Source organism: Mytilinidion resinicola, assembly GCF_010093595.1.
Source record: "Mytilinidion resinicola strain CBS 304.34 unplaced genomic scaffold BDZ99scaffold_8, whole genome shotgun sequence".
In the NCBI taxonomy this organism is placed as follows: Eukaryota; Fungi; Ascomycota; class Dothideomycetes; order Mytilinidiales; family Mytilinidiaceae; genus Mytilinidion; species Mytilinidion resinicola.
This window is the reverse complement of record NW_022985444.1, coordinates 1,296,460-1,319,893: the sequence shown is the minus strand read 5'-3', so window position 1 is coordinate 1,319,893 and position 23,434 is coordinate 1,296,460. Positions and strand designations below refer to the sequence as shown.

The 23,434-nt window shown below is 51.5% G+C and overlaps 11 protein-coding genes across 11 annotated transcripts; 5 read left to right on the top strand and 6 right to left on the bottom strand.

Moving 5' to 3' along the window:
• Positions 1–55: 55 nt before the first annotated feature.
• Positions 56–1,006, top strand: BDZ99DRAFT_487742 (Phosphoribosylformimino-5-aminoimidazole carboxamide ribotide isomerase; the record flags this gene model as incomplete). Its single annotated transcript, XM_033722860.1, has 3 exons — positions 56–358; positions 473–659; positions 714–1,006. The coding sequence occupies 3 exons, from the start codon at positions 56–58 to the stop codon at positions 1,004–1,006; spliced, it is 783 nt and encodes a 260-aa protein (XP_033578003.1).
• Positions 1,007–1,738: 732 nt separating this feature from the next.
• BDZ99DRAFT_519705 (2-polyprenyl-6-methoxyphenol hydroxylase) lies at positions 1,739–3,729 on the top strand (the record flags this gene model as incomplete). Its single annotated transcript, XM_033725439.1, has 5 exons — positions 1,739–2,251; positions 2,304–3,197; positions 3,248–3,422; positions 3,483–3,599; positions 3,650–3,729. The coding sequence occupies 5 exons, from the start codon at positions 1,739–1,741 to the stop codon at positions 3,727–3,729; spliced, it is 1,779 nt and encodes a 592-aa protein (XP_033578002.1).
• Positions 3,730–3,850: 121 nt separating this feature from the next.
• Positions 3,851–5,628, bottom strand: BDZ99DRAFT_487740 (PIG-X-domain-containing protein; the record flags this gene model as incomplete). The annotated part of the gene is made up of 4 exons (XM_033722859.1): positions 3,851–5,092; positions 5,146–5,209; positions 5,286–5,425; positions 5,479–5,628. The coding sequence occupies 4 exons, from the start codon at positions 5,626–5,628 to the stop codon at positions 3,851–3,853; spliced, it is 1,596 nt and encodes a 531-aa protein (XP_033578001.1).
• A 169-nt stretch (positions 5,629–5,797) lies between these two features.
• BDZ99DRAFT_462311 (uncharacterized protein) lies at positions 5,798–7,045 on the top strand. Its single transcript, XM_033719821.1, has 2 exons — positions 5,798–6,069; positions 6,120–7,045. Exons 1-2 carry the CDS (start codon positions 5,899–5,901, stop codon positions 7,014–7,016), a joined length of 1,068 nt encoding a protein of 355 aa, XP_033578000.1. The 5' UTR covers positions 5,798–5,898; the 3' UTR covers positions 7,017–7,045.
• A 375-nt stretch (positions 7,046–7,420) lies between these two features.
• BDZ99DRAFT_570308 (glycosyltransferase family 32 protein) lies at positions 7,421–9,186 on the bottom strand. Its single transcript, XM_033727979.1, has 5 exons — positions 8,748–9,186; positions 8,657–8,697; positions 8,490–8,604; positions 8,075–8,440; positions 7,421–7,983 (listed from the first exon to the last, which is right to left on the bottom strand). Exons 1-5 carry the CDS (start codon positions 9,024–9,026, stop codon positions 7,783–7,785), a joined length of 1,002 nt encoding a protein of 333 aa, XP_033577999.1. The 5' UTR covers positions 9,027–9,186; the 3' UTR covers positions 7,421–7,782.
• Positions 9,187–10,428: 1,242 nt separating this feature from the next.
• BDZ99DRAFT_570307 (uncharacterized protein) lies at positions 10,429–11,328 on the bottom strand (the record flags this gene model as incomplete). The annotated part of the gene is made up of 1 exon (XM_033727978.1): positions 10,429–11,328. The coding sequence occupies exon 1, from the start codon at positions 10,951–10,953 to the stop codon at positions 10,429–10,431; it is 525 nt and encodes a 174-aa protein (XP_033577998.1). The 5' UTR covers positions 10,954–11,328.
• On the bottom strand, positions 11,309–12,536 carry BDZ99DRAFT_570306 (kinase-like protein; the record flags this gene model as incomplete). The annotated part of the gene is made up of 3 exons (XM_033727977.1): positions 11,309–11,824; positions 11,894–12,228; positions 12,316–12,536. The coding sequence occupies 3 exons, from the start codon at positions 12,534–12,536 to the stop codon at positions 11,745–11,747; spliced, it is 636 nt and encodes a 211-aa protein (XP_033577997.1). The 3' UTR covers positions 11,309–11,744.
• A 1,223-nt stretch (positions 12,537–13,759) lies between these two features.
• Positions 13,760–16,093, bottom strand: BDZ99DRAFT_570305 (DEAD-domain-containing protein). Its single transcript, XM_033727976.1, has 4 exons — positions 15,834–16,093; positions 14,878–15,573; positions 13,877–14,832; positions 13,760–13,814 (listed from the first exon to the last, which is right to left on the bottom strand). The coding sequence occupies exons 1-3, from the start codon at positions 15,950–15,952 to the stop codon at positions 13,884–13,886; spliced, it is 1,764 nt and encodes a 587-aa protein (XP_033577996.1). The 5' UTR covers positions 15,953–16,093; the 3' UTR covers positions 13,760–13,814; positions 13,877–13,883.
• Positions 16,094–16,670: 577 nt separating this feature from the next.
• Positions 16,671–18,565, top strand: BDZ99DRAFT_487736 (amidase; the record flags this gene model as incomplete). Its single annotated transcript, XM_033722858.1, has 5 exons — positions 16,671–16,964; positions 17,015–17,276; positions 17,327–17,479; positions 17,530–18,384; positions 18,432–18,565. 5 exons carry the CDS (start codon positions 16,671–16,673, stop codon positions 18,563–18,565), a joined length of 1,698 nt encoding a protein of 565 aa, XP_033577995.1.
• Positions 18,566–18,842: 277 nt separating this feature from the next.
• BDZ99DRAFT_293658 (carbonic anhydrase) lies at positions 18,843–19,797 on the top strand. The gene is made up of 2 exons (XM_033714121.1): positions 18,843–19,170; positions 19,220–19,797. The coding sequence occupies exons 1-2, from the start codon at positions 19,065–19,067 to the stop codon at positions 19,618–19,620; spliced, it is 507 nt and encodes a 168-aa protein (XP_033577994.1). The 5' UTR covers positions 18,843–19,064; the 3' UTR covers positions 19,621–19,797.
• A 2,861-nt stretch (positions 19,798–22,658) lies between these two features.
• BDZ99DRAFT_475883 (uncharacterized protein) lies at positions 22,659–23,391 on the bottom strand (the record flags this gene model as incomplete). The annotated part of the gene is made up of 3 exons (XM_033722022.1): positions 22,659–22,794; positions 22,878–23,051; positions 23,117–23,391. 3 exons carry the CDS (start codon positions 23,389–23,391, stop codon positions 22,659–22,661), a joined length of 585 nt encoding a protein of 194 aa, XP_033577993.1.
• Positions 23,392–23,434: the final 43 nt, after the last annotated feature.

Sequence of the window (23,434 nt, the reverse complement as noted above, 5' to 3'; positions counted from 1 at the left end):
CCAGGGTTCCCCACCAAGCTTCAACTTTCCTCCAAACCTCAATTGCACATCCACCATGACACGCTTCCGTCCCTGCATTGATTTGCATGCAGGCTCCGTGAAGCAAATCGTGGGCGGCACTCTCTCCTCCAGCCTGCCCGATTCCCTCAAAACGAACTACGTCTCGAAGCTACCGGCGAGGCACTTTGCGCAGCTATACAAGGAGAATGATCTCAGTGGTGCGCACGTCATAATGCTAGGCCCGGGGAACCAGGAAGCTGCGAAAGAGGCGCTGGAGAGCTGGAGAGATGGGTTGCAGGTTGGGGGTGGGATTGATGATACGAATGCTGCGGAATGGGTGAAAGCTGGGGCTGAGAAGGTGAGGGTCTATACAGGTCTTTTCTCTCATCGAGGCAGCAAGGAAATATTTGGGTGATAATTGGATAATAAGGCCGCTTATCTTGAAGTCTAGAGCTAATAAGTCGCGTAGTAGGTGATCATAACCTCCTTCCTCTTCCCCAACGGCACATTTTCACTTCCGCGCCTTCAATCAGTCCTCAAAGCTTTCGGAGACAATAAGGAGAAGCTCGTCATCGATCTGAGCTGTAGGAGGAAGGGTGAGAAGTGGTTTGTGGCTATGAACAAATGGCAGACAATCACGGATATGGAGCTGAATCAAGGTAAAATGAACCTCAGGGTTAGGGCGGAGAGTTTCCATTTAACATTTTATCCAGAGTCTATCTCCCTCCTAGAACCATATTGCTGCGAATTCCTCATCCACGCTGCCGATAACGAAGGCCTCCAAGCGGGCATCGACCACGAGCTGGTCCAGAAGCTTGCTGAGTGGTGCTCCATTCCAGTGACATATGCTGGCGGAGGGAGGAATCTGGATGACTTGGAACTAGTCAAGAAGCTCAGTGATGGGAAGGTAGATCTGACAATTGGAAGCGCCTTAGATATCTTTGGAGGAAGCGGAGTCACTTTCGAGGACTGTGTGAAGTGGAACCAGGACCAAGAAAAGGCATGAAAGAAGCACTCGCCGGCATTACTTGGGACGAGATGATCACTGAATTCGCTTCAGGGCTATAGCTATCTTAGCAGTGGTTTGAGTGATTACTTCAAGCCAAAGAGCAAGTCTGAATCGGCGTCTGCTTGACGTTCTCACCGATCCAGGCATGGAATCCATGGAACCTATTCTTACTCTCCCGGCAATGTGATAGGGAAGAGGGCTTTTCGGAAGTATACTATATCAGCTATTCGAAAATGTAGACAAAGGCTCCGACTATTTTGACATGCCGCTTTCACAGCCGACGGAATTCCAAGCCACTTATGCAACCTGGGCGACCAATCAAACTGCTAATTGTGAAGCACGGCACCGCTTCTCCTCCCAAGTCCGACCACGAGTCTATCCCGAAACTCACTCCGACACCTAGTTTATGCCGACCTCCATCCATTAAGCTTCCCCACAAACAGTTCGTTACCTATAAGAGCAACTAGTTTCTTGGAAAATGGCTTGGGAAGCATGTTACGTGTAACTTGTCCCACCGTCCCGCAATACATTATTCCTTTGCTTACTCTCTCCTACCGCCGAATGCCACTGTACGTCTTGCACAACTTAAGTAGGACATATTTTCATCCCAAGTATATCTACCCATGATTTGTTTGATTTTCAGTTGCTAGGCTTCCCCATCGAACAGTCACACATGTCCTCCACTTTCAGGAAGAATCTCTTTGAAGACAACCAGACCTGCACATCAATATGGTCCAACGAGTCGACGTTTTGATCTGCGGTAGCGGGTCGGCAGGCCTATGTGCAGCACTATGGCTTGCACGGTCCGGCATCAATTTCAAGATCCTCGACAAGCGCTCCGAGCGGATGACGAGAGGACAGGCAGATGGAGTTCAGTGTCGCACTGTGGAAATATTTGAAAGCTTTGGGGTCGCCGAAGACCTTCTCAGGGACGCTTACCATGTGCTAGAGGTTGTTTTCTGGGAGTCGAATGGGAAAGGTAGTATCACTCGCACCGGCCGCACGGCTGATACAGCTCCTGGAATCTCCCATCAACCACATGTTATTCTCAACCAAGCACGTCTCAATGGTATCCTGTTGGATCTTATGGCGCGTTCGAATGGGCAGGATGTTGAGTATGGGTATGAGGTTAAAGAGGTTCGGATTGATAGCGCAAAGACGTCTACGAAGGATGAATATCCGGTCACTGTCACTACTGAAAAAGATGGAAAGACAGAAATATTTGAAGCCAAATACGTTCTTGTGAGCACTGCCAAACATTCCAGTTTAGTCGCATAACCTGACCGGCAGCCAGGGCTGTGATGGTGCACATAGTACCGTTCGACGATCCCTTGGATACAAGATGATCGGTGACAGCACAGATGCTGTGTGGGGCGTCATGGACATATACCCAAGAACTAACTTCCCTGATATCAGGAAGAAGGCTCTCCTCTACTCCGACCATGGTAACTTACTAATAATCCCACGAGAAGGCGGCTCGCTCGTACGATTCTACGTAAAGCTCCCCGACGGGAGGATAGCCAAGAACGTCAAACTCGAGGACGTCCATGACACTGCTCGCCGAATCTTCCAGGGCTACGATATGGAGTTCGCGGATACGTACTGGTGGTCAGCGTACTCCATCGGTCAACGACTAGTCGACCATTTCTCTAAAGACGATCGAGTTTTCCTCACTGGCGACGCCTGCCACACTCATGCTCCTAAGGCCGGGCAGGGAATGAACGTTAGCCTTCAGGATGGTTATAACATCGGTTGGAAGCTTGCAGCTGTACTCAATGGAAGGGCATCTCCTGACCTCCTTAAAACGTACAGCCTAGAGCGGCAGAAGGTCGCATCGGATCTCATTGATTTCGACCGCAACTTCATGAAGCTCTTCTCACAAGAGGTGAAACATGAAGACCAAACGAATGCGAACTTGGTTGTCCGACAGTTCGTCGCGACGGGACCCTTCACAGCGGGGATAACCGCGAAATACAACGACTCTGAAATCACTTTTGCTGCACGGAGTAAGCCGGACCTCGCAGTGAATCTTCACGTGGGTATGAGATTCCCGAGCGCCCAAGTTGTGAGATTATGTGACGCCCGAGCGATGCAATTGCAGCGGGCACTGCCTTCGGATGGTCGATGGCGCCTTGTCATTTTTGCGGGCGACATCAGAGATTTGAATTCAGCTAAGAAATTAGATAGCGTAAGTAGGGAGTCTTTCTCCCTGTCGGAAAGTATGCTCACGCGTAACAGCTTGCGAAGTTCCTTTCGTCTCAAAAAGGCCTTGTCCAGAAATTCACCCGCGAAGGGGATGATATCGACAGCTTCATCGATCCGGTGGTCGTCTTGCATGGAGCACGAGCCGAGATTGAGCAAGAACACATCCCATCTTACTTTCAGCCTGTGACTAGTCCATGGGGAGTACGGGGTTAGTTTCTACTGATGTTTCGAAGTATCGGAGTCTTTGATCGCTGACATGTTAACACAGACTTGCACAAGATCTTTATCGACGATGAGAGCTACAATTCTGGCCACGGGAAAGCTTACGAGGCGTATGGTGTGGACGTGCAGAAAGGCGCTCTGGCGATCGTGCGTCCTGATCAATGTATGTTTATCAATATCAGCTTGAGATACCTATACTAACCAATTTATTAGATATCTCGATGGTAATTAGCCTAGAAGACTATGACGAGATAGATAGATTTTTCAATGGCTTTGCTCGGCCTCAAAACTAGAGACCATTGGAGGAAAGTTTGAGTCAGAGACTGGAATATCGCTGAATGAGATTGGTATTTGGATGGCAAACAAACCGAATTAGATCAACATACAGTATGATTCGATCTACGGCCTATCCTATCACTGCTTCTTCTTTGCCTCCTTCTCCACGCCCGTCGCGCCCTCTTTGTAATCCCTCCACACAACAACTCCCAACCTCCAACAAACCCACGCAACTCCCAGCACAACCGCCACTACAGTCCCCCACTCCACGTACCCGGCGCGGTCCAAATCCAACACCGGCACCTCAATCCGCTCCACCAACCCACCCACATCGGTAGGCGGTACGTGATAAAACATCGTCTTGGGCCCAAAAAGCCCATCATACCCCAAATTCACCCTGTCAAACGGATTCACCGCCATCTTCGACCCCTCCTCCGCGCGACACGCCCAGAACACAACGGGCCACGGTGCCGTGGACGACTCGAGGCCGCTCTTGTTGTGGTTCGGAGGTAGGTAGCGGAGGTGGAGGGGGATGGAGACCTCCCAGTCGCCGCTCTGTGGGGTCCCGTTGTGCTGAGGCGGAATGGCGAGCTCGAGAAGCGCGGCTGAACCCCATTGCGAAATAACCCAGTCTGGGGCTTCGAGGTCCGTGGCGCCGCTTATAGAGCGGAGGAAGACGAGGTTAAGCGAGGCGAGGAAGAGGGGGTCGGAGAGTTGGTATTTGTCGATGAAGAGGAAGGAGGGGAGAGTGAGGTATGTGTGTAAAGCGCAGGTTTCGTCGGGAGGTGTGAGAGACGAAGCGGGGAAGGTGAGAGCGAGAGAGGGGTGGAGGCCAGTTGGTTGCTTGAAGGAGGTCGTATAGATGAGTGGAGTTGATGAGGTAGATTGCGGAAGTGGATGATGCCGGGAGGGAAATTGGAAGCGGGTTGGCTCTGCGAGAGGAGAGTCAGTAAGAAGGAATGCAGTCCAACATGAGTGATTAGACGTACTAGGTTTTGAGTCCTCTCCCACGACGGTCAAAAAGCCACTGAAAGCAAGGTCCTCTTTATCCACGGCCTTTTCGGAGGTGAGCACACCCACTTCTATCGTGTCTCCTTCCTTTTGGAGAGAGATTGATTCCGTCCAGCTTCCTTCACTTGGCTCCCGTGCCCAGAATGCGTTTAAAATGAGAGCGTGAGAGATGGTGTCGTAGTCGAAGTCTACATAAGTAGCTGAGCCCAGAGTAGACGCTTGTTGCTGGCATTTGGAGTTGGATTTTGGACATAGACTTTGTTGAATATACGTGACTAAATCGTCCAGCGAGGGAAGAAGCTGATAATACTGCGACGTTGATGAAGATGAGAAGCGTTCGGAGAGGATCGGCATATTGACGAATGTTTCCTATCGAGTCTGAGTATATGCTAGGAATATAAATCAAAGAAGACGAAAGTTACCTTCGGACTTTCACATTCAAGGTTGTCACCGAAGATCTTTTTGAGGGAGGGGCAGAGCAACTCTCTACGTAGAAATATAAGTGTCCAAGCAAATCAAACGACAAAGTGACTTAATTTGGTCAAAAAAAAAAAAACCGTACGGAGACCTGTCTTTCTGAGGGGTAAAGAAGGCATGAAGCCCTGGGGATATATGGGAAACGAAAGGCGGGATTGTAGAGTAAGGCTGTTCCGATGCCCAGCGAATGTGAAGCTCATGACACTGTCTTAGTACTCGGTACAGCTGAACAAGGCTAGGTTAATATAATATTCACGAACACCCAGCCTCAGTCATACCTCTTGAGGTAGTTCAGACAAGCTAAACGTCAACCTATGCTCCTTTGCAGCGTCAACAGAGACCAAACTGAACGAGTCATCGAACACATGGAGCTTGTCAGGGTTGAATTCATCCGGGTTGCAGACGATATATGTTGTTCTCTGCTTCATCTTGAACAGTATTATGATTGATGGAGCCTGGATGGAAGTTTGGAGTTGCTGTTCTGATGTGTTTTGTACTTCGGCGCTAGCTGCCTCAGGCCGAAAATTACGAAAATGACGAAGGCCGAGCACTGCGCCACTTGACAGCTCTTTCCACGTTGTTGCCTGAGCTGGATATCCACGGCAGGAAGGACCACCGTGTCCTTTCACTCTTCGCCGCCGCACATGTAGCCTCTCCCCATTCTCTGCCAGCTTGCTATACCAGCACTGACAGCGACCATGCGTCCCCATACCATTCTCTCCTCCGCCGTGGTGGCAGCCCTCACCATAGCGGGCACCGTCGAAGGAGCTCGAAGGCCCGCCAACAGCGTCCTGCTCTCCAATGTCCAAATCCTCACCCTCCGACAGGGCAAAGAAACAAGCCACCGACGTGTCTCAGCTATACCCCAGGTGCCTAATCTTCCGGCCTGATCCTCTCATCCAAGCTAATCACGCCGCAGCTTGAGTGCGTCGGTGGCAATGCGAAAGGCCTCTACGAGGTCGACGTGATGCGCTGCAAGAACGCAGGCTCCGACTACGACGACGACAACGTTCAATGGACCTGTACCGCGTCCCTCCCCGAAGACTTCAAGCTCGGCTCCACCGACGTCGTCTGCGAGGGCTACGAATCCCCCGACGACCCCTACATCCTCAAGGGCAGCTGCGGCGTCGAATACCGCCTCATCCTCACCGAGAAAGGCGAAGAAAAATACGGGAAGAAGAAGCCCGGGTGGTTCAGTGAGCCTACGAAAGGCAAGCCACAGGAAGACAATCACACCCAAGACAATCACACCCTAGACAACGCCGGCGCCCGTTTCGTCGCCGCCCTCTTCTGGCTCATATTCTGCGCCGTAGTCATCTACATGATCTACTCCGCCTTCTTCGCGCGCGGAGGAGGGACTCGACAACCCGAGACTCATACGCCTAATTACGGCGGTGGAGGAGGAGGAGGCGACGATGATCCACCACCGCCGTACGACTACCGCCCTTCACCAAAGCCTCAGCATAGAACCTATACCCGACCGAGAACATACACTCAACCACAGCCCGCTCCGCAACCGGGAAACGCTTGGCGCCCTGGTTTCTGGACGGGCACTGGCACAGGAGCTGCAGCAGGAGCGGCGGCAGGGTATGCGGCGGGCAGGGCGACGAGGACGGAGCCAGCTCCACCGACGAGGAGCGCCCCGAGCCCGCCGGCGCCGCGGGGTGGTGGTGGCGGTGGCGGATGGTTCGGTGGTGGGGAGAGCAGCTCCACTAGGAGCAGCTCGGCCAGGTCTGGCTCATCAGGCTCGTCGGGTCCTGCTCCTTCGACGACGAGACATGAGAGCACTGGCTTTGGCTCTAGCAGACGGAGATAGGTTACATTAACATGAACTGAATGAATCGGCATTGACTACACTTGTATCACATGTGATATACATTTTGAAAGCTGGAGGCCGTTACCTGCAGTGCTCAAATCAATGGTGAAGCTTGAAAGTCTATATTCTAGCTTGAACATGCCGTGAACTGGGCTGACATCTGAGCTGTCATTCACAGCCGCTTAACACTGTCTGCAGAACTTGAGCATTTGACCACACCATAAATCTGGCCATGTACAGGGCTTTCACGCACGTCTCCTGAGGAACTTCGACACAGAATGCCCGAGATAGCATGATTGTTACTAGACGGACTCGCCCATCAGCCGCCACTACTATCTACCTACGTAAAGCCCTCACAGGTATACAGCCCCATCTATACCCATCCAAGCGTACATTTCGCTGGCCTCTAACTCCTCTCCGTCTTAAAGAAAACAGCGTATTACAAACATCGAACGCCGGCGCGGCAGCAAAAAAGCAACTACAAACATATAGACAGCGGCACCCGCCATGCCCGACCAAGAGAGAAAGCATTGTGGGCCTCGGCTCGAGAATATGGACTTAGAAGCGAATATAGTAGTAAAGCAAGTATTCTGAACGTGAACGACTCCTTATCGCTGCTAGCGCGCAAGCATCGCCGATACAAGAACCCAACGAATACGTACACCCATGCACCTGGAAATGCTTTTGACAAAGCGGAGAAAAAAGGAAATGTAATAGATGTCGTTTGATCGTTACGCGGCGCGCATTATACAGGGGTTAAGCGTGTTTAAACTTCATGGCGGTCGAGGAGCTCGTAGTCCTTGCTGCTGACGCTGCGGTAGATGACGGAGCGGATGCCTTCGGGGAGGAAGAAGGTTTTGCGACCGCCTTTGAGAACGGTGCGGTTGCAGAACCACCAGATGAAGAAGATGACGGTGAAGCCGACGAGGAAGCCCATGAAAGTCAGTAAGGCCCAGTGATTCCCCATCTGTTATGGATTAGCATGTGATCCTTCAAAGCCGAGTTTAAGGGAGAGGAAGCGAATGCAGGGTAAAGCTCATGAGAGAGGATGGACTTACCCAGAAAATTAATCGCACGTCGTTTCCGTGCCAGCTGCTACCGCGGTGATGTGTGAAAAAGCTCCAGGGATGGTTGTTATACTCGTCTGGGAATAGTACACGGACGCGGTCGTTCTCCGAGGGGCTAGGTGTAGCACTGTTGTAATGGCGCCAGATTATACTCAGGAAGAGAGGCCCGGTGGATGCCATGACGGTGATGTAGGGTAGCAGCCAGTTGCGGTTGTAATCCGGGAGAGAGTCGATCGCCTTGAGGAAGAAGGGGTGGTGGGGTACAGCACCCATTGCGTCGTTGGAGATACCAGTGGGAGTGGTACGGCGGACCCAGGCGGAGTAGGCGAGAAGAGGATCAAGACTGCGGTTGCAACCCTAGAGACTCATTAGAGACGGCTCGAGTGAGAGCTAATGTAGGTCATACATCGTCTAGATCAATATAAATTCCTCCAAAATGGGTGAGCACAAAGTATCGTATTGCGTCTGCCCTCTGGATAGGGAATTCATAACCGTCGAAAGGCTCGAGAAACCACGGATAGCTAGAGACAATTAGTATCACTGTCCTCTCCTAGATATAGGCGGGGTACATACTGGGTAGAAATAAATTCGCGCGATTTCTTGTCAGTCCACAACTGTGAGATGTCAGCCTTCGTCCACGGTCGCCCCTGGCGCGCCTACGAACCTTATACTCGTAGTCCGGGTGGAGGTCCAAACAACTCTGCTGAGGTCCTTGCCAGTGTGTGGGTATGCTCTCGTTTATGTAGGTCTGGTGGATGATTTTGGGGATCAATTGCGGCCGCGAGCTGATTGCGGTGGAGTTGGGCGCGGGCAGCTCAGCGCGCGAGATCTGGTCCTCGAAGCCATTGACGAACAGCAGCGTGATCAGAGTCCAGACGCTGTGGACGAGCAGGGCGACAATGAAGATGTTCGTAACCAGGAATATGAGTACGCTCTTCCGCATGGCGAGGGAGGGCTCTCCGGAGCGCGCGTTCGAAGTCAGGGGGCGGTGCTAGAAAAGGCAGCGGGGCGAACAGCGCGCGGGTCGAGGCTGGAGCAGTGAAGGCGGTATAAATTATTGCGGAGGCATGAGAATTAGAAAGTATACGGGGCCACGAAGCGTGAGCGGCAGAGTGTGGGAGGGAAACACGGGTGGGCTCAGCAGTAAGTATAAAGGCAGGAGCCTTGGCAGGGTGGAAATTGACTTGCGCTCAGACTTCACGCCCCGTTGCGAACACCGCCCGCATGCTGGCCCGCTCTCGACAGGCCACACAAGCCAGCCCCGCGACGCTTATCGACGGGATTGCGAGACGCCGTGCCCGTCCGTGAGGTTCGGCCGTACTGTGCTGTGGTACCACAGCGACTCCATCGTGGCCACATCCTCAACATCCTCCACGCGTCCTCAGAACCCCAGACGCCGCAGACACCTCCTGTACATCGCTTCTATCTTTGGAGGGGGGCCCAGGGGGGGGGGGGGGGGGGTGGGGAGGGGGCGCAGCCATTCTGTAGTTGATGACGACGCAGTGCATATATAGTAATTCCTCGCTGCGGCATTCTGATTTGCCCCTCCCTAAGCCGCTACTCTCATTTGAGTGCCATATTGCGAGCGGGAGCACTTCCCTCTTGCACAGTCGAGCCATGGATGGTATCAATCATGTCATCATGGTAGGTACGAGGCGCGAAGGTTGTCGTTGGCCGCAACCATCAACGCATCACGAACCCTTAGCAAGTGGGCTACAGATAAAGAATATGTGAGCTATCACCCGCAGGCGCGGCGTCTGGGCAATTTTGTGACCCCATCAGGCCAGTAGTGTAAATGTCACTAAAATCTGCAAAACCAGACGTCAAACCAGGTGACGTCGAATGTCAGTGGCCAATGGAGATAACTCCGTATGTGAGATATTCTCATTCGTTCGTTGAGTTCTGACTACACCTTGCAACTGTGGTACGCTTCCTGCTCGATATGGGCACCATATACCCAGTGGTGGTAGATGTGGGGTGGTTTATCAGCTTAGGATGAATAGTGCGTGCTATCTCTTCCGAGGCAGAGTCTATAGCCCCGACTCCGTGTCTTAGGGGAATGTACAGAGTGCGCATGGATTTCTTCCGAACAACAGAGAAAGCCCTGCACATATCGTGGTCTGAATGGCTCAATCGAATAGATGGGTGGATACTTCAACCGAAGCAACCGAAGCAACCGAAGCAGCCGAGCTGATACACGCTAAAAAATAACCACATCAACGTCCCAGTACCTTTCCTATCTGCCTACTGAGACATCCAGAACGGGCAACGTAAGTATAATGCGTAGATACCCTTGTAAAACGCGTATCAGTGATACTTCAACACCTCCCCTCCCCAGGCCCACCCTATGCAACAATCTCTTTCCCATCATGCAAATCCAACAACGGAATCCCCCTCTCCCACTGCCCCACCCCACACCTCCCCTCCTTCTTCTTCCTCTCCACATACTCCAGCGCCTTCCCCTCCACCTCCTCCCAGCTCCCCACACACCACTTCCTCACCTCGCCCAGCACATCCCGCGCCCACGTACGGCTCGAGAAGCCGCCCGCGCCATCGACCGGCACCGGCACCATGCCGATGAACATCTTCAGCGTAGCCGTAGACCAGACCTTCCCTACGATCACGCGGACGAGGATGTCGTCTTCGGCACGGACGTCGTCGACGGCGACGCGCTCGTAGCGCCACGGCGTCACGGGGTTGAGGCCCTCTATGGTGAAGGTAAGCGAGTTGTGCACGCGGTGCTTGACGGTGGAGTTGGAGATGAGTTTCTTGGTGCTCTTGGGCGATTCGAACAAAGCGTAGGCGTAGGTGCCTGGCTCTCTGGTCGCGTAGATGGCGAGTTCGAGGCGGGGTTTGTTGCGGGGGCCCATTGTTTGTGATGATCTCGGGATGCGAGTTTGGTTGTGTAAGTATTGTATTGTTGGAAGTCGGTACCGATCGTTGGGGGCTTCCGGGTCTTTTGAGTACGTTTACCCTTGTTAAGTGAGGCTGAGAGTTGGTGGTACGAATACGGAGAGCTAAGTACGTTGTTGGAAGGAGGCCCGTTGCCAAGATGAGGCTATAGCCCAAGAGATATTAGAAGACCTTGGCGACAATGGTCAATGGTCATCTCTTTAGAGCGGTTACTCAGATTCCAAAGACGAAACGTCGAACAAAAGAATGGGAAGAAGTCACATGTTCGATGACTAGCTCGGGGTAATAAATATCTGGAAAGGAGTGCAATCTGTTCCAATATTCACATCTCTGGTCAAGAATTCTTAGATGGTTACATCAGAGCCAGGTGAGGGTGAAACTTGAAAGATGCTTTTGTCCAAATCTAGCAGAGAACACTTTACCTCCGCAACATACGCATAGCCAATGGCCGTAGCCTTGTACTTTGATTCAACGCACACTCACACCTATTAGCAAGCTCTTATGTGAGTTCCGCGACCCTTTCGAAAGGCTCAGGTCCTTCTGTACAGCATTTATGTCCTCCGAATGCTGCCTTAATCTCAGCAGAGAAGGGTCTAGAAGATGGCTCGAAGCTCATCATCGGTATTATATTTGACTGGAGGCACTCAGACCTAAGGAGCTCTTGGCTGAAAATTCGGGTGCTTCGTAGCCACTCTGCTATGGGCGAGATGTTTGCCTGGTAAGATGTGTCTCCGTCAGCATTGCCGTTTCAGATGTCAATCAGGGATTGGCGCTGAGAGCTCAGCACAGCAATGATTTCGGCGAAAACACAGCCAAGACTGAAGATGTCTAGCATGATGTGTCAGAGGTTTGTCCGGCTTGAGGTCGGTGGGAATGGCACGGAAGATTTCTACTGACCTGCACCGAATCCGCGTGTGTCTTGATCAACTACCTCTGGAGCGGCATACATCCTCGTGTATGGTGTCGGAGAATCTGTTTCGGCCTCTGCTGCGCTCTTATATGCTCTCGATATTCCGAAATCCGCAAAATAGACCCTGTATTTATTGCAACCGCGAGGAGTTTGTCGGATGAGGATATTCTTGGGCTTGATGTCCATGTGCTTAGTGAATTGTTGATGTATATAGTCCATAGCGTTAGAGAGGCATCCAATGAAGCAGGACAAGTCGTAGAGATTGCTGAGCTTCTCCGAGAAGTCTTTAAGCTCGTCTGCGAACTCCAGAAAACTCTCTAGACTGTGCGATGCCACAGGATATAACAGTATGGACAGGCTTTTCTTCTGAACGTAACTCCCCACCACTCGGATAATGTGCGAGTGCTACAATTTCTGAAGGTGCTCCACTTCTTTAACGGCATCTTCACGTTTCAGCTTTCCGATGCAGCTGATCGTTTTACGCGCGAGACGGATTCTTCTGCACAGTACGCTCTCGGCTACAGCCGTCCAAGAATGACCCAGAATGTTCTCATGTGTGAGGATTTTTGCAATTTGGCCATCGTCTCCCTCTCCGAATTCCGCATGTCGACCTCGTCCAGACCAATCCATTTCGTCGAAAGGATCTGGAATCAAGCCGCGATCGTCAAGATGTCTCATCCACGAGCTCTGGTTTCTATAAAATACTTCTGCGTCAATCTTTGAGTTGTGTCAAGGATCAGTGTGGGAGATTGAAGATAAAGGATCTTCGTAACTATTACGAGAAAGACCTTGAAACCCCTAAGATGGACTTGAAAAGCGGGACGTTGCAGTGGCGAATGTCGCCCAGCTTGACTCATGTGAACTCTTGTAGCTCCCCAAGCTCTCGTAGCTCTCCGAAGTCTTGAATTGACTCGAATAACTCTTAAAGCTTTGTGGAGAAGTGTTTCTGGCCTCTCCTTGCTCTCTTTCTTCTCGTTTCGGAGATCCTAAAGCCGGAAAATCTGCAAACTGGTATTGTGACACCAATTAAGGGCGGAATCGGCGGCCATCTCCTCTGCTTTTGCTTTCGGGTCATAGGTTTCATATTCTCTGATGCGCCTTTCGTTGACAGAGCGTGTAGTGCCGTCGGTATAATGTATTATGCCATTGACAGAAACACAGTACTCGTATTTCGAGCCGTCCAAGTCATGGTGGGGCATCGGGGAGGTCTAAACCGGCGGTGGCCAATTTCGACTGCGACAGAGACCTATGAAGCGCTTAATTGGAAACCAAAAGAAGTGAACATTTTCATACGCGTTGACAGATGCCGATCGCCTGTATCGGTCTCTCAACAAACTTAACTCGAGGCGAATCCACCTACTTGGTTCACGCTTTTTGATGGGTCTCCAAGGAACAATCCCGAAACCTCTGGCTCCTCAAGATTCACAAGGGCCATGAGCCTAGGCAAGGGAACTTCCATATGGCTATCCAAGCCAGTGTGTACACGGCGTAGGTACGAGGAGAGAGGAGAGCGAATATACTTACTGGCAAGTTGGTCGACGTAAGACTCCTGCTTTTCCTCCATAGCTTCTGTCTGAGGTTGTTCGACTGTCATTGTCAGCGTGTTGCAACTTGCAACTCCTCATGAGGCTGAAGCATAGCCTTGGCGCTCCTGCATATCGCCACAATCAGGGCTACCTTAGTTACTGCAGGGAAAGACAACAGCCTATCAACGGTGCTAGAGTGCCGGGTTGGTCTCTGGATGTCCAAAACGACGACAGCCTTACTCGGCCTCTTGCGCATCACAGTATCATACGACGATTCCAAGCCCTCGTATTCCGATCTATGTCTATAGGTATTATACAAGCACTCCCCAACGCCACGTCTACATACCACGAAATGTGGCATCGCAAGACTTGCAAGGAATCACTTTTAGACCCTTAGAAAAGGATGAAGACTTATAAGGAGAGGGAATAGGATCTCACTAATACCATCTCACTACAACGCATTAGGCCTCTTGGAAACGCGACCATCGAGATCGACGCCACCAGCACCACCGCGTCTCTTGGGACCCCCTCGCGCACCTCCTCGCGCACCTCCACGACCACGGCCATTGCCGCCATTGCCTCCTTCGCTGGAGCCGAACTGAGGACGGGGATCTGTCTCTCCTGCTCTGGCACCCCTTCTAGGACCGCCGCCAATTCCGCCACCACCTCTGCCGTTAGCAGCAGGTCGTCCACCTCTTTGCCCACCACCGGGTGGCGCATCCCGAGTAACGGTGCCTACATTCAAGCCACGAACCCCTTTCAATCCCATCTTGCCGACTACTTTCTTGTCGACCATAGGTGGTTCCGGGCAGCCCATCGCTTCGGCATAGTCGTTTGCCGTCTGTACCAGACCTCCGACATCCATGCGAAGATTCTTCATGAGGGTTTTGTGGAAGCCGAGCCAAGCCTGGTACGCCTTGCCCTTGACAGACTCGTCAACGGATACGAAGGCTCTCTCAACAACCGGAGCCGCAGATGCTATGCTCGGAGTGAGGTCTGTTGTGTATGGTTTGATTGGGAGCTGCCTGTTCGTATTGGTGAAGTAAGACTCATTCTGGGTGAGGATGATGATTGCGCGACCTTCGTTTCCGGCACGCGCAGTTCGTCCAACACGGTGGACGTACTGCTCGCCGGATGCAGGCAGCCCCAGCTGAATGACGAGACCGACGTTAGGGAAATCCATGCCACGGCCGATGACATCGGACGCGAACATGAGCCCTGCAGAGGCCGCCTTGAAGTCGTTGGTGGTCCTAGTTCGAACATTTTGCGTGAGGCGAGAATGTAGCTGGTAGATTTTCAGCTCCGGCATTGCCACTTCAAACATGGCCGCCAGAAGAGCCACGCCATTTGCTGTCGTGCCGAATATGATTGTCTTGAAATCTTTTGGATTTTGAGCATGCCTAAAAAGTTAGCAAATCGATGCTGTAAGGTTGAGGAGTACTCACTCAAGCTTTACCAATGCATATAGTGCATTGAAGACGTCCTTCGCTGCCGGGACAATGATGGAGAACTGTGGCACTCTGTCTACTGTCGGTGGCTCGCTCTTGTCGATAGTCGTCAAGTGTGTGTAACCAGGATTGAGCACAACGCTGATAACGTCCTTGACCTTATCGGGAACAGTAGCAGAGAAGCACATGCCCTGCCATCCATTCTTCTTCGGCGGTAGCTGCCTCAGAACTTTCTTGATGTCCTGAAGGAAACCAGCCTCTAGCATTGTGTCCGCTTCATCAAGGATGACGGTGCGAATGTTTTGGAACTTGTGTCTCACTTCCTCCTCTCCAAGATAGTCATTGAGACGTCCTGGCGTTGCGACTAGCACCGTGGGGTTGCCGTTCAGGAACTTCTTGAGGTTGCTCGCTCGGGCAGTTCCACCGAAGGCGGTATGGCATTGGATAGGCGTGGGAAGGCAGGCAGTGATCTCGTCACATTCTTTGGCAATCTGAAGGGCGAGTTCGCGAGTCGGTGAGATGACAAGAATTCCTACCTGTCCCTTTGGAACAGTCTTCTTTTCTAGAAGGGCGTGGAGGGCTGGTAGAAGAAAGGCAATGGTCTTTCCTGTACCAGTCTTTGCTTGTACTAGGCAGTCGCTGGAGTATGATGGAAGGGCGGTTAGGACCTTGTGCTGAACGGGGGTCATATATCTGCAAAAGTACATTAGCGAAAGTTTTGTAAGATTGGTTGGTGGTGATTTGGCGGCTCGGAGAACGGTAGAAGCTCTACATTCCGTGAGACTTATGTGAAGCATTCGTGAAAACGTTCGTCAATCAAGATTGAGGCTCTCTGCATCCAAAAAGATATGTAGCTCCACGCATTCGAAGCGTTAAAGTCATGGTAACCATTCTGGTCTGCAATTTCATAGCGCCATAAAGCGCGACAAGACCTTTGGCTGGGGATTTCTTACTCGTAGCCCATTTTATCCAGAGCTTTCAAGAAAGATGGGTTGACCTTGCCCTCCAAGCTCCGATAAGGTTGCGCATGCGCTTCCTTTAGAGTCTCTGTGCTATATACAGCTTCCGACATTGTGGCTTCGGTTTCTGTGTGGGTGTTGTGAGGAGGATCGGTAGATGGCTGCTGAAGCGCTGGGGTGAGGTGTGTTGTTGTGGTGGTATACGAGCGGGACAAGAGGCGGCGGCGATGCCCTAGCAGTGAAAGTGCACGCGTGAGGTCTCGTCTGGCGAAGGTCTGGAGCCTCTGAGAGATGATGCCAGGAGAAGAAAGACAGCTGGGAACAGTCAAGGGGAAGGATCGTTTTGATTCAACTATCTTAGCTAGCCGTTTTGTTACTGTACAGAAAGCCGACATTCAGGATCAATTCACTTGTTTGGAATAGGGAACAAAGCACACTGAAAGCAACTGGTGGTGGCAAGGGGAAACGCGGCATCATCAAGAAAAAACTAGGGCATGAGAGAAAGCCCGCAGTTTTGCCGGACCCCCTGCCTTTCTAGGCTGAGACGCACGTGCTTCGACTCACCTCCGCTCCAATTTAGCACCTTCGTGGCTGCCCATCATGATCTCTTCACAGAAGCTTAATTTGACGTCCTCACCCTCACTCGGTCGGGAGATAGGCAAGAGCTGTGTTCGGTGACGTTGTGTGCGACTTTGACACGTCGTTCTCTCCTAGTCTCCTTCAGATATCCTGGAGTGTTTCCTTTTTATGATTATCGTTGCCTTTCTTGCTCGTCAGGCTTTTCAGATCTTCGATACCCCAAACTATCCAATCTGATCATCCTCCTTCAAAATGCCCCAATCGCCGACGCCACGGCCCAAGAGGCCTTGGCAAGAGGTCGCCCGTGAGGCTCAGGAGTACAGAGATGCTACCATGAAAGATTATGAAACGAGTCTTCCGGAACCTCTTAAAAGTAATATGCCGAACAGCGTTATGAATATACCTGGATCTCTCCTAGGCGGTGACGACCTCCGAATCACAGAGCTTCTCCCAGAGGAATTGGTCTCACTGTTGGCGTCGGGACAATTGAGCTCTGTTGCCGTGACTGAATCTTTCCTAAGACGGGCAGCGCTCGCACAGAAGCTGGTACTTGTTGGTGATTTCCTTCTATTGTTAGAGATATTAAACATGATCAGGCAAACTGTGTAACAGAATTGCTCCCAGAGCGCGCATTGACACGGGCTAAATTTCTCGACGATCACTATGCCAGATACAAGAAGCCAATAGGACCTCTTCATGGACTACCAATCAGTGTGAAGGAGCATATCGGTATGGACGGGCTGCGCGTTCATTGCGGCTATGTATCATGGTGGTATAAAATTGGCAAAGAGGATGCCCATGTGCTTGAGATTCTCTGGAATGCCGGCGCCGTGTTCCATGCAAGAACAACGGAGCCACGTACGTTCTACTAAATTATTGCCACTTTGAGTTTTGCTAATTTGACAAAGAGAGCATGATGCATCTTGAAACTGACAGCAATCTTTACGGAGTTACCGTGAACCCTTACAACCGCGACGTCACTTCCGGGGGCTCATCTGGCGGCGAAGGCGCTCTTATTGCTCTCAGAGGTAGCTGTTTGGGAATTGGATCGGATGTTGGAGGTATTTCATTATTACTACATATTTAAAACTAATTAAGTAACAAGAATCAGGAAGCATCCGAAACCCGGCTGCTAACAATGGCATATATGGGTTCAAGCCAACCGCCTTTCGTATACCGACAGATGGCTGGGGATACGCCATGGCCGGAGCCGATACTATCGACAGCGTTCCTGGACCGTTGTCAACTAGTCTTTCCGGAATCAAGCTTTTCATGAAAGCTGTGCTCGACGCAAGGCCGTGGCTCACCGAACCAGCGATTGTACCCATTTCTTGGGATTCCAATCTCGCTCTTACCGATAGGCAACCGCTCAAGGTCGCAGTGATGTGGCACGACGGGGTAGTGAAGCCTCACCCACCCGTTACCCGAGCCCTCAGCTCCGTCGTGGAGAAGCTGAGGTCTCTCTCCAATGTCACAATAGTCGATTGGAAGCCTCATCTACACGATGAAGCCTGGGCTATCATATCGAACTTATACTACCCAGACGGAGGCGAAGAAGATGCCGCAGCCATCGACTCATCTGGCGAACCTTGGCGTCCGTTGACCAAGTGGATCATCAAAGAAAATCCATGTGTGAAGGAGCTCACCCGGGGAGAGCTTAATTACTGGCTTGAGGAGCGGGAGGCATATCGAAAAGAGTACGCTAATGCCTGGACCGCAACTGCCACTGGAGGTAATTCTGCTACGGGAGACCTTGGAGGCATGGTTGATATTATTCTCTGCCCAGTCGGCCCCGGAGTTGCGCCAGAACACGGAACTGCAAAATACTGGTGCTATACTAGCCAGTGGAACCTGCTCAACTATCCTGCGGTAGTGTTTCCTGTGAGCAAGGTGGATGCAGGTGTCGATGTAAAGGACGGAGCTTACGAGCCGAAAAGGGGTGTAGACAGAGACAACTGGGACCTTTGTAAGTGACATAATGCTGAATAGAGTACTCGCCTGCTAAACTTTCAGATGATCCGCACAAGTTCGACGGACTTCCAATCTCTTTGCAACTAGTGGGCAGGAGATATGAAGACGAGAAGGTGCTTGCAATATTGGAGTATATCAAGGAAAAGATCGGACTCCCGTTTGCCAAGTTTCCATAGTGTGGGCCACTTCATCCCACTTCCAAAATCAAGACGTGCTGAAACCCACCTCCAAGGCAATATCGAGGTGATTTCCTGCCAATCACAGGTGAACAGAATAAAGCTGTCCGCTTCGGTACTAGTATGCATTCCAAGCTTGCATAGCGTATTTCCTCCGCAGAGCTCGGCATCACCACATCCCGTCGACATTCCCATCATCAGCTAATCACAACAACCCCTCTTTTGATGGCTTATAGTTTATCGACAGATCCGGCGTAGTAGCAGTTCTCGCAGCTGCCACTCAACTGGATGCGCTCGAGATTGTCGATCTAGGAAATGCCATCGATGGCGCAATAACATCCCACGTTGTCACAACGCTGCCTTTGAAGCGGAGAACTGTCTCGGAGCTGGGAACAATAAATCAGACCACTTTCCCAGCTGCTAATGTAATTGCTAGCACATCCCAGCAGCTCAGAAACACGAAAACCCACTGTACCATACAAACCCCAGACCCGTCATCATGTCTACCCCAGCCGTGCAGAACCTTATCGATGGCAACAAAGCTTATGCTTCGACTTTCACCGAGGGCCATCTTGCCCTCCCCCCGTCCCAGAAATATGCAGTTGGTGAGTTGCTATCCTCCCTAGCTTGGAAGCTTATCCTAATTTTAAACAGTAACGTGCATGGATGCTCGCATCGACCCGAAGAGCGCTTTCGGAATACCTCTCGGTGCCGCCCATATCATTCGCAATGCCGGCGGCTCTGTCCGCGATGCCTTCCGATCCCTCGTCATATCGCAGCAGCTCCTTGGCACGACCGACGTGCTGATCGTAAAGCATACTGGGTGCGGGATGTTGACCTTTGATAATGCGGTTGCAAGAAGTGCCGTCGCAAAGAACAAGGGGGATGCGGCGGCGAAGGAGGTTGAGGACCTGGAGTTCTTGACTTTCCCGGATCTGGAGACTGAGGTGAAGAACGATCTGGAGTGGATCAAAAGCAAAAATGTCGAGAGCGGCATTAATTTCACCGGATGGATTTATGAGGTTGAGACCGGCAAGGTAAGGAAGGTTGAGTAGTGAGACGTGGGGTTATACCAAGGCGTATACGGTGTCTACGACGTGTGGTTTAAGGGAATTTTCTCTAATATCTGGCTGTTGGCCTCGAGCTAGTAACGATCTCATATAATGGCACCTGACCTCCTATCTCGAACTCACTTTCATGATACTCCCTGCGTGTGTATACACTTGTCTGGCGCTTCTTGCGGTATTTGTTCAAACTTTGAGGAATCTGAGGTAAATTCAACAAAGTCACTGTCTGAGATTTTGCTGAGAGAAAGTCTTATTCAAGATACTTATTCAGTTTAATTTCCTTCGACATCCAATATGGCCTTTACCCACTAATCATGGGCAAGCGTTCCGGCTTAAAAAATCTATCTATTTGGGGAAGTGGTTAGGTTTCTCGTTGCCAGCTCACATAACCTGATCTTCGGAGAGGGCGTGACGCCTATCGTTTTGCCCCCGTGAGGACCTGGTTCGAGTGCTACTGGGACTTTTCTTTTTTGCTCGTTTTCAACCCTCTCAAGACAGTGTTTTCTCGAGGATTTCACATGACTAGCCTCTTAGATGAAAAATTCGCTTTTAGTTCTTGCATCACCGGAGCTCCATACGCCTATGGGCGGTGCTTTTGTTGTTCCGCTCGCTTCCACCAACCACTACTTCTTCCACTCATCGCGCGCGAATCACCACAACAGGGCGTACAACAAAGCGCATCCAGAACAATATATTCAAATAGCCTAACGCGCGACTCGTCTACAGATAACCTTCAACAAACAAATATACTCCAGCGACTATGGAAATTCAGAACGAATTCTCGAACGAACACCGCCAAGCTCAAGAAGGAAGAAGGAATGGGGGTGATCCACCAGACTTCTTAGCTCAAATACGCGCACACGAAGCAATACATGGACGAGCAGATCTTCCCGGCCTGCCGAGTTGGCGCCTAGGTCAACAGCAGCGACGCGAAGAGACGCGCATTCAACCGCATGTGCGGGCAACGAGGCAGCTACCGAACAACGGCACGAACGAACAGCCGCGAGCTCAAGAAGAAGGGGAGGAGGATTTTCTAGCTCAGATATTGGCATACGAAGCAATATTTGGAAGACAATATATCCCTGGCTTACCGCCACTTCCACCGCAGCAACGTGAAGAGATTCGCAATCGGCCGGACTACGAGATGGACGAACGCGAGCCGACACCTCCGGACTCTCCGCCCCTCGGGTGGTGGCTCCAGAATCACGACTTCGAAGGAGAAGCTGGTCAAAATACCGCGGAGGCGAATGCGGATCGCGCTGCCCATCAACCCTTCGAGCCGACCTCACAGCGTCACAACTTCGGAACAGAAGCTGGACGAAACATCAATGCATCTGATCCAGGTCCCGCCATTCGATCAGGACGTCCAGATCATTTGCAACGACCAGGTCTAAACCGAGATAGAGCTAGAGCTAGGAACAACGCTGAGGGGCGTTATGCAGGTCCTGCTGGCCAAGTCGTGGACCGCAACCTGCGGGGCTTGATCGAACCTATGCGTACAAATTCTCTCGGCATACGACATTATCGTCCGGGGATACCGCCAGATGATGAAGCAAGTGGGCAAATGCTAGCTGAAGCCGAAGCCTACGCCGGCGTCGAGAGGCCGTATGGGGGTCCTGCCATCCAAGCCAGGACTCAGAACACACGGAACCGCGACCATCTACCCAACGCAGATCAGGCCATGGGCACCGCGCCACGGTTTCACGAGCTTCAAAGGGTCCGGAGCGATCGAAAGGATCTGAATGACCCCCCCAAGCGTCAGCGGCCGGCAAACCAGAGAGCTGAGGATCAAATTGGCCACGCACGTCGCAGATACCTACAGCGACAGGCAGGACGGGGCACACTGCCAGACCCAGTAGACCTAGCCGACTTCGAGGCAGGGAGAGCACCACCCAGACCTGAAGCCCAGCGTCAGAGAGCAGATCTAGATGGCAGGAGACAGAATGCACAGAGAGCATTAGAGAGACTCCGCAGAGCAGAATTCCAAATGGAACAAGAATTCCAAATGTTCATGGACGAAATCAACATTGATCGTGACGATTATACACACGAATACCTACCAGATCCGAATAATCCGAATCCTCCTCAAGGCTTTCGCGGCCGGCCACCTCCAGTCACGGACCCAGACCATGACATACGTATTCCGAAAGTAGGCACAACAACCCAAGTCCCCGTTACCCTCTTCAGCGAAGACGGCTACGCAACACACGTCTTCAGTCTGACGCTCGGGAACACGGACCCCGCCGCTGTTGCGCTAGACCAAGAGGTCCATGAGCGTGCGGTGGAGAAAAGGAAGAAGCATAGACTATACCACTATCCCGCAGATAAGATAGTGAGGATAGCCTCTGAAAACGGGACCTTTACTCACTTCTCTGGCGGCCCGCGAGGTGGCATCTGGGTCATCAAAGCCGGGAGAGAGGATGTGCTGGCGGCGTTGGAGGAGCTGGGAGAATTTGGAGGGGGTAGATGGCAGTTGCTCGGTGCAGGGATTGAAGGGAGTGCGGGGCTGTTGTTCGTGGTCCATCCGCCGAGAAAGGCGGAGGTGGTGGAGAGCGCGGCTGAGGAAGGCAATAGAGGAGGAATGGAGAACTGGATTGGGTACGGATGGGACTACGACAGCGACGATAGTGACTTCGAGGAAGGGGACTGGGACTTTATCGGTCGTCATCTCTAGCGGGCCTAGATGCTACTCTAGGCCGATTGTGAGGTTTCTAAAATTGGTCTGCTTAGTCTTGAAGCCACTGTAGGATCAGCACAAATTGTTGGAAAGACTCCCAATGTCCATCAGTGCTTTTGAATTACTCAAGCTTATCTCTCTAATACATTGGGCTTAAACAAATGACATAAAATAGTCTGGTCCATGGTGGCAGTACTCCACGAAGGTAATGATACTTGTCTGATCGCTCGTATAAGCTGATGCCTCCCAACTCTCCATTTCAGACCTGAAAATCACTCGTCCGGCGCTGACGGACTGTCCGATAGTCAGTTTTGATTGCTTCAGGTGTAATGGGAAAGAAATACTCCACTCACATTGGACACTTGACTTTTGGAACAGAGTTCGACAGCGGCACTTCGATGTAGCAGTTGTCAGGAATATTAATGCAGCTGTTCCCACCACCCGGAGATAGCCCTTGGCAGAACTGATTCGGTCCAAACATTAACCTGAAACAAAATGGTCAGCTCGTCCAAGGAATAAAGTATCCCGATAATTAGTTAGGAAGAAGAAGGGAGAAACATGGGCTTACTTTTGTTCTTCAGCATCATACACTTCTCCAGAGGGATCATTCAAGTCATTGTGATATATCGATACCCAATACCACTCATCGCCCACTCTCCACGATCCGTTTGGGTCGCCAGTAATGCCTGACCCAGATGAGTTATCCAAGCATTGCTTTATGATGTCTTCCGTGGCAGCCCAGCTAGGAATCCACGTTAGCGACGAAGATCCAGATCTTTCTGTCCCTACGGAAGATCTCCCACATACCAGTTTCCGTACTTTCCAGCCGGATCATTCCGTTGGATTTGGACTTGAGATCTTCCACCGTTGAAGGAGGTGTATAGGGAGCAGTAGTGGTTGTCGCCTCGCGCGGCATCAGAGTTGTCGCATGCATTGTTTCCGCATATTTGTTGGCGGAGTTGCCAGGCATTCGAGACATCGGGGTCTACTCCCTCGCCTCCGAAGCAGTCAGCGGCGAGGATTTGAGGTACAGCTGACAGAAAGTAAAGAAAAGTAAAAGCGGAGGAGAAAGTTGACAACATGATGCCCGAATTCCCAGTCTAGTGGCGGGGAACTAGATGCTGA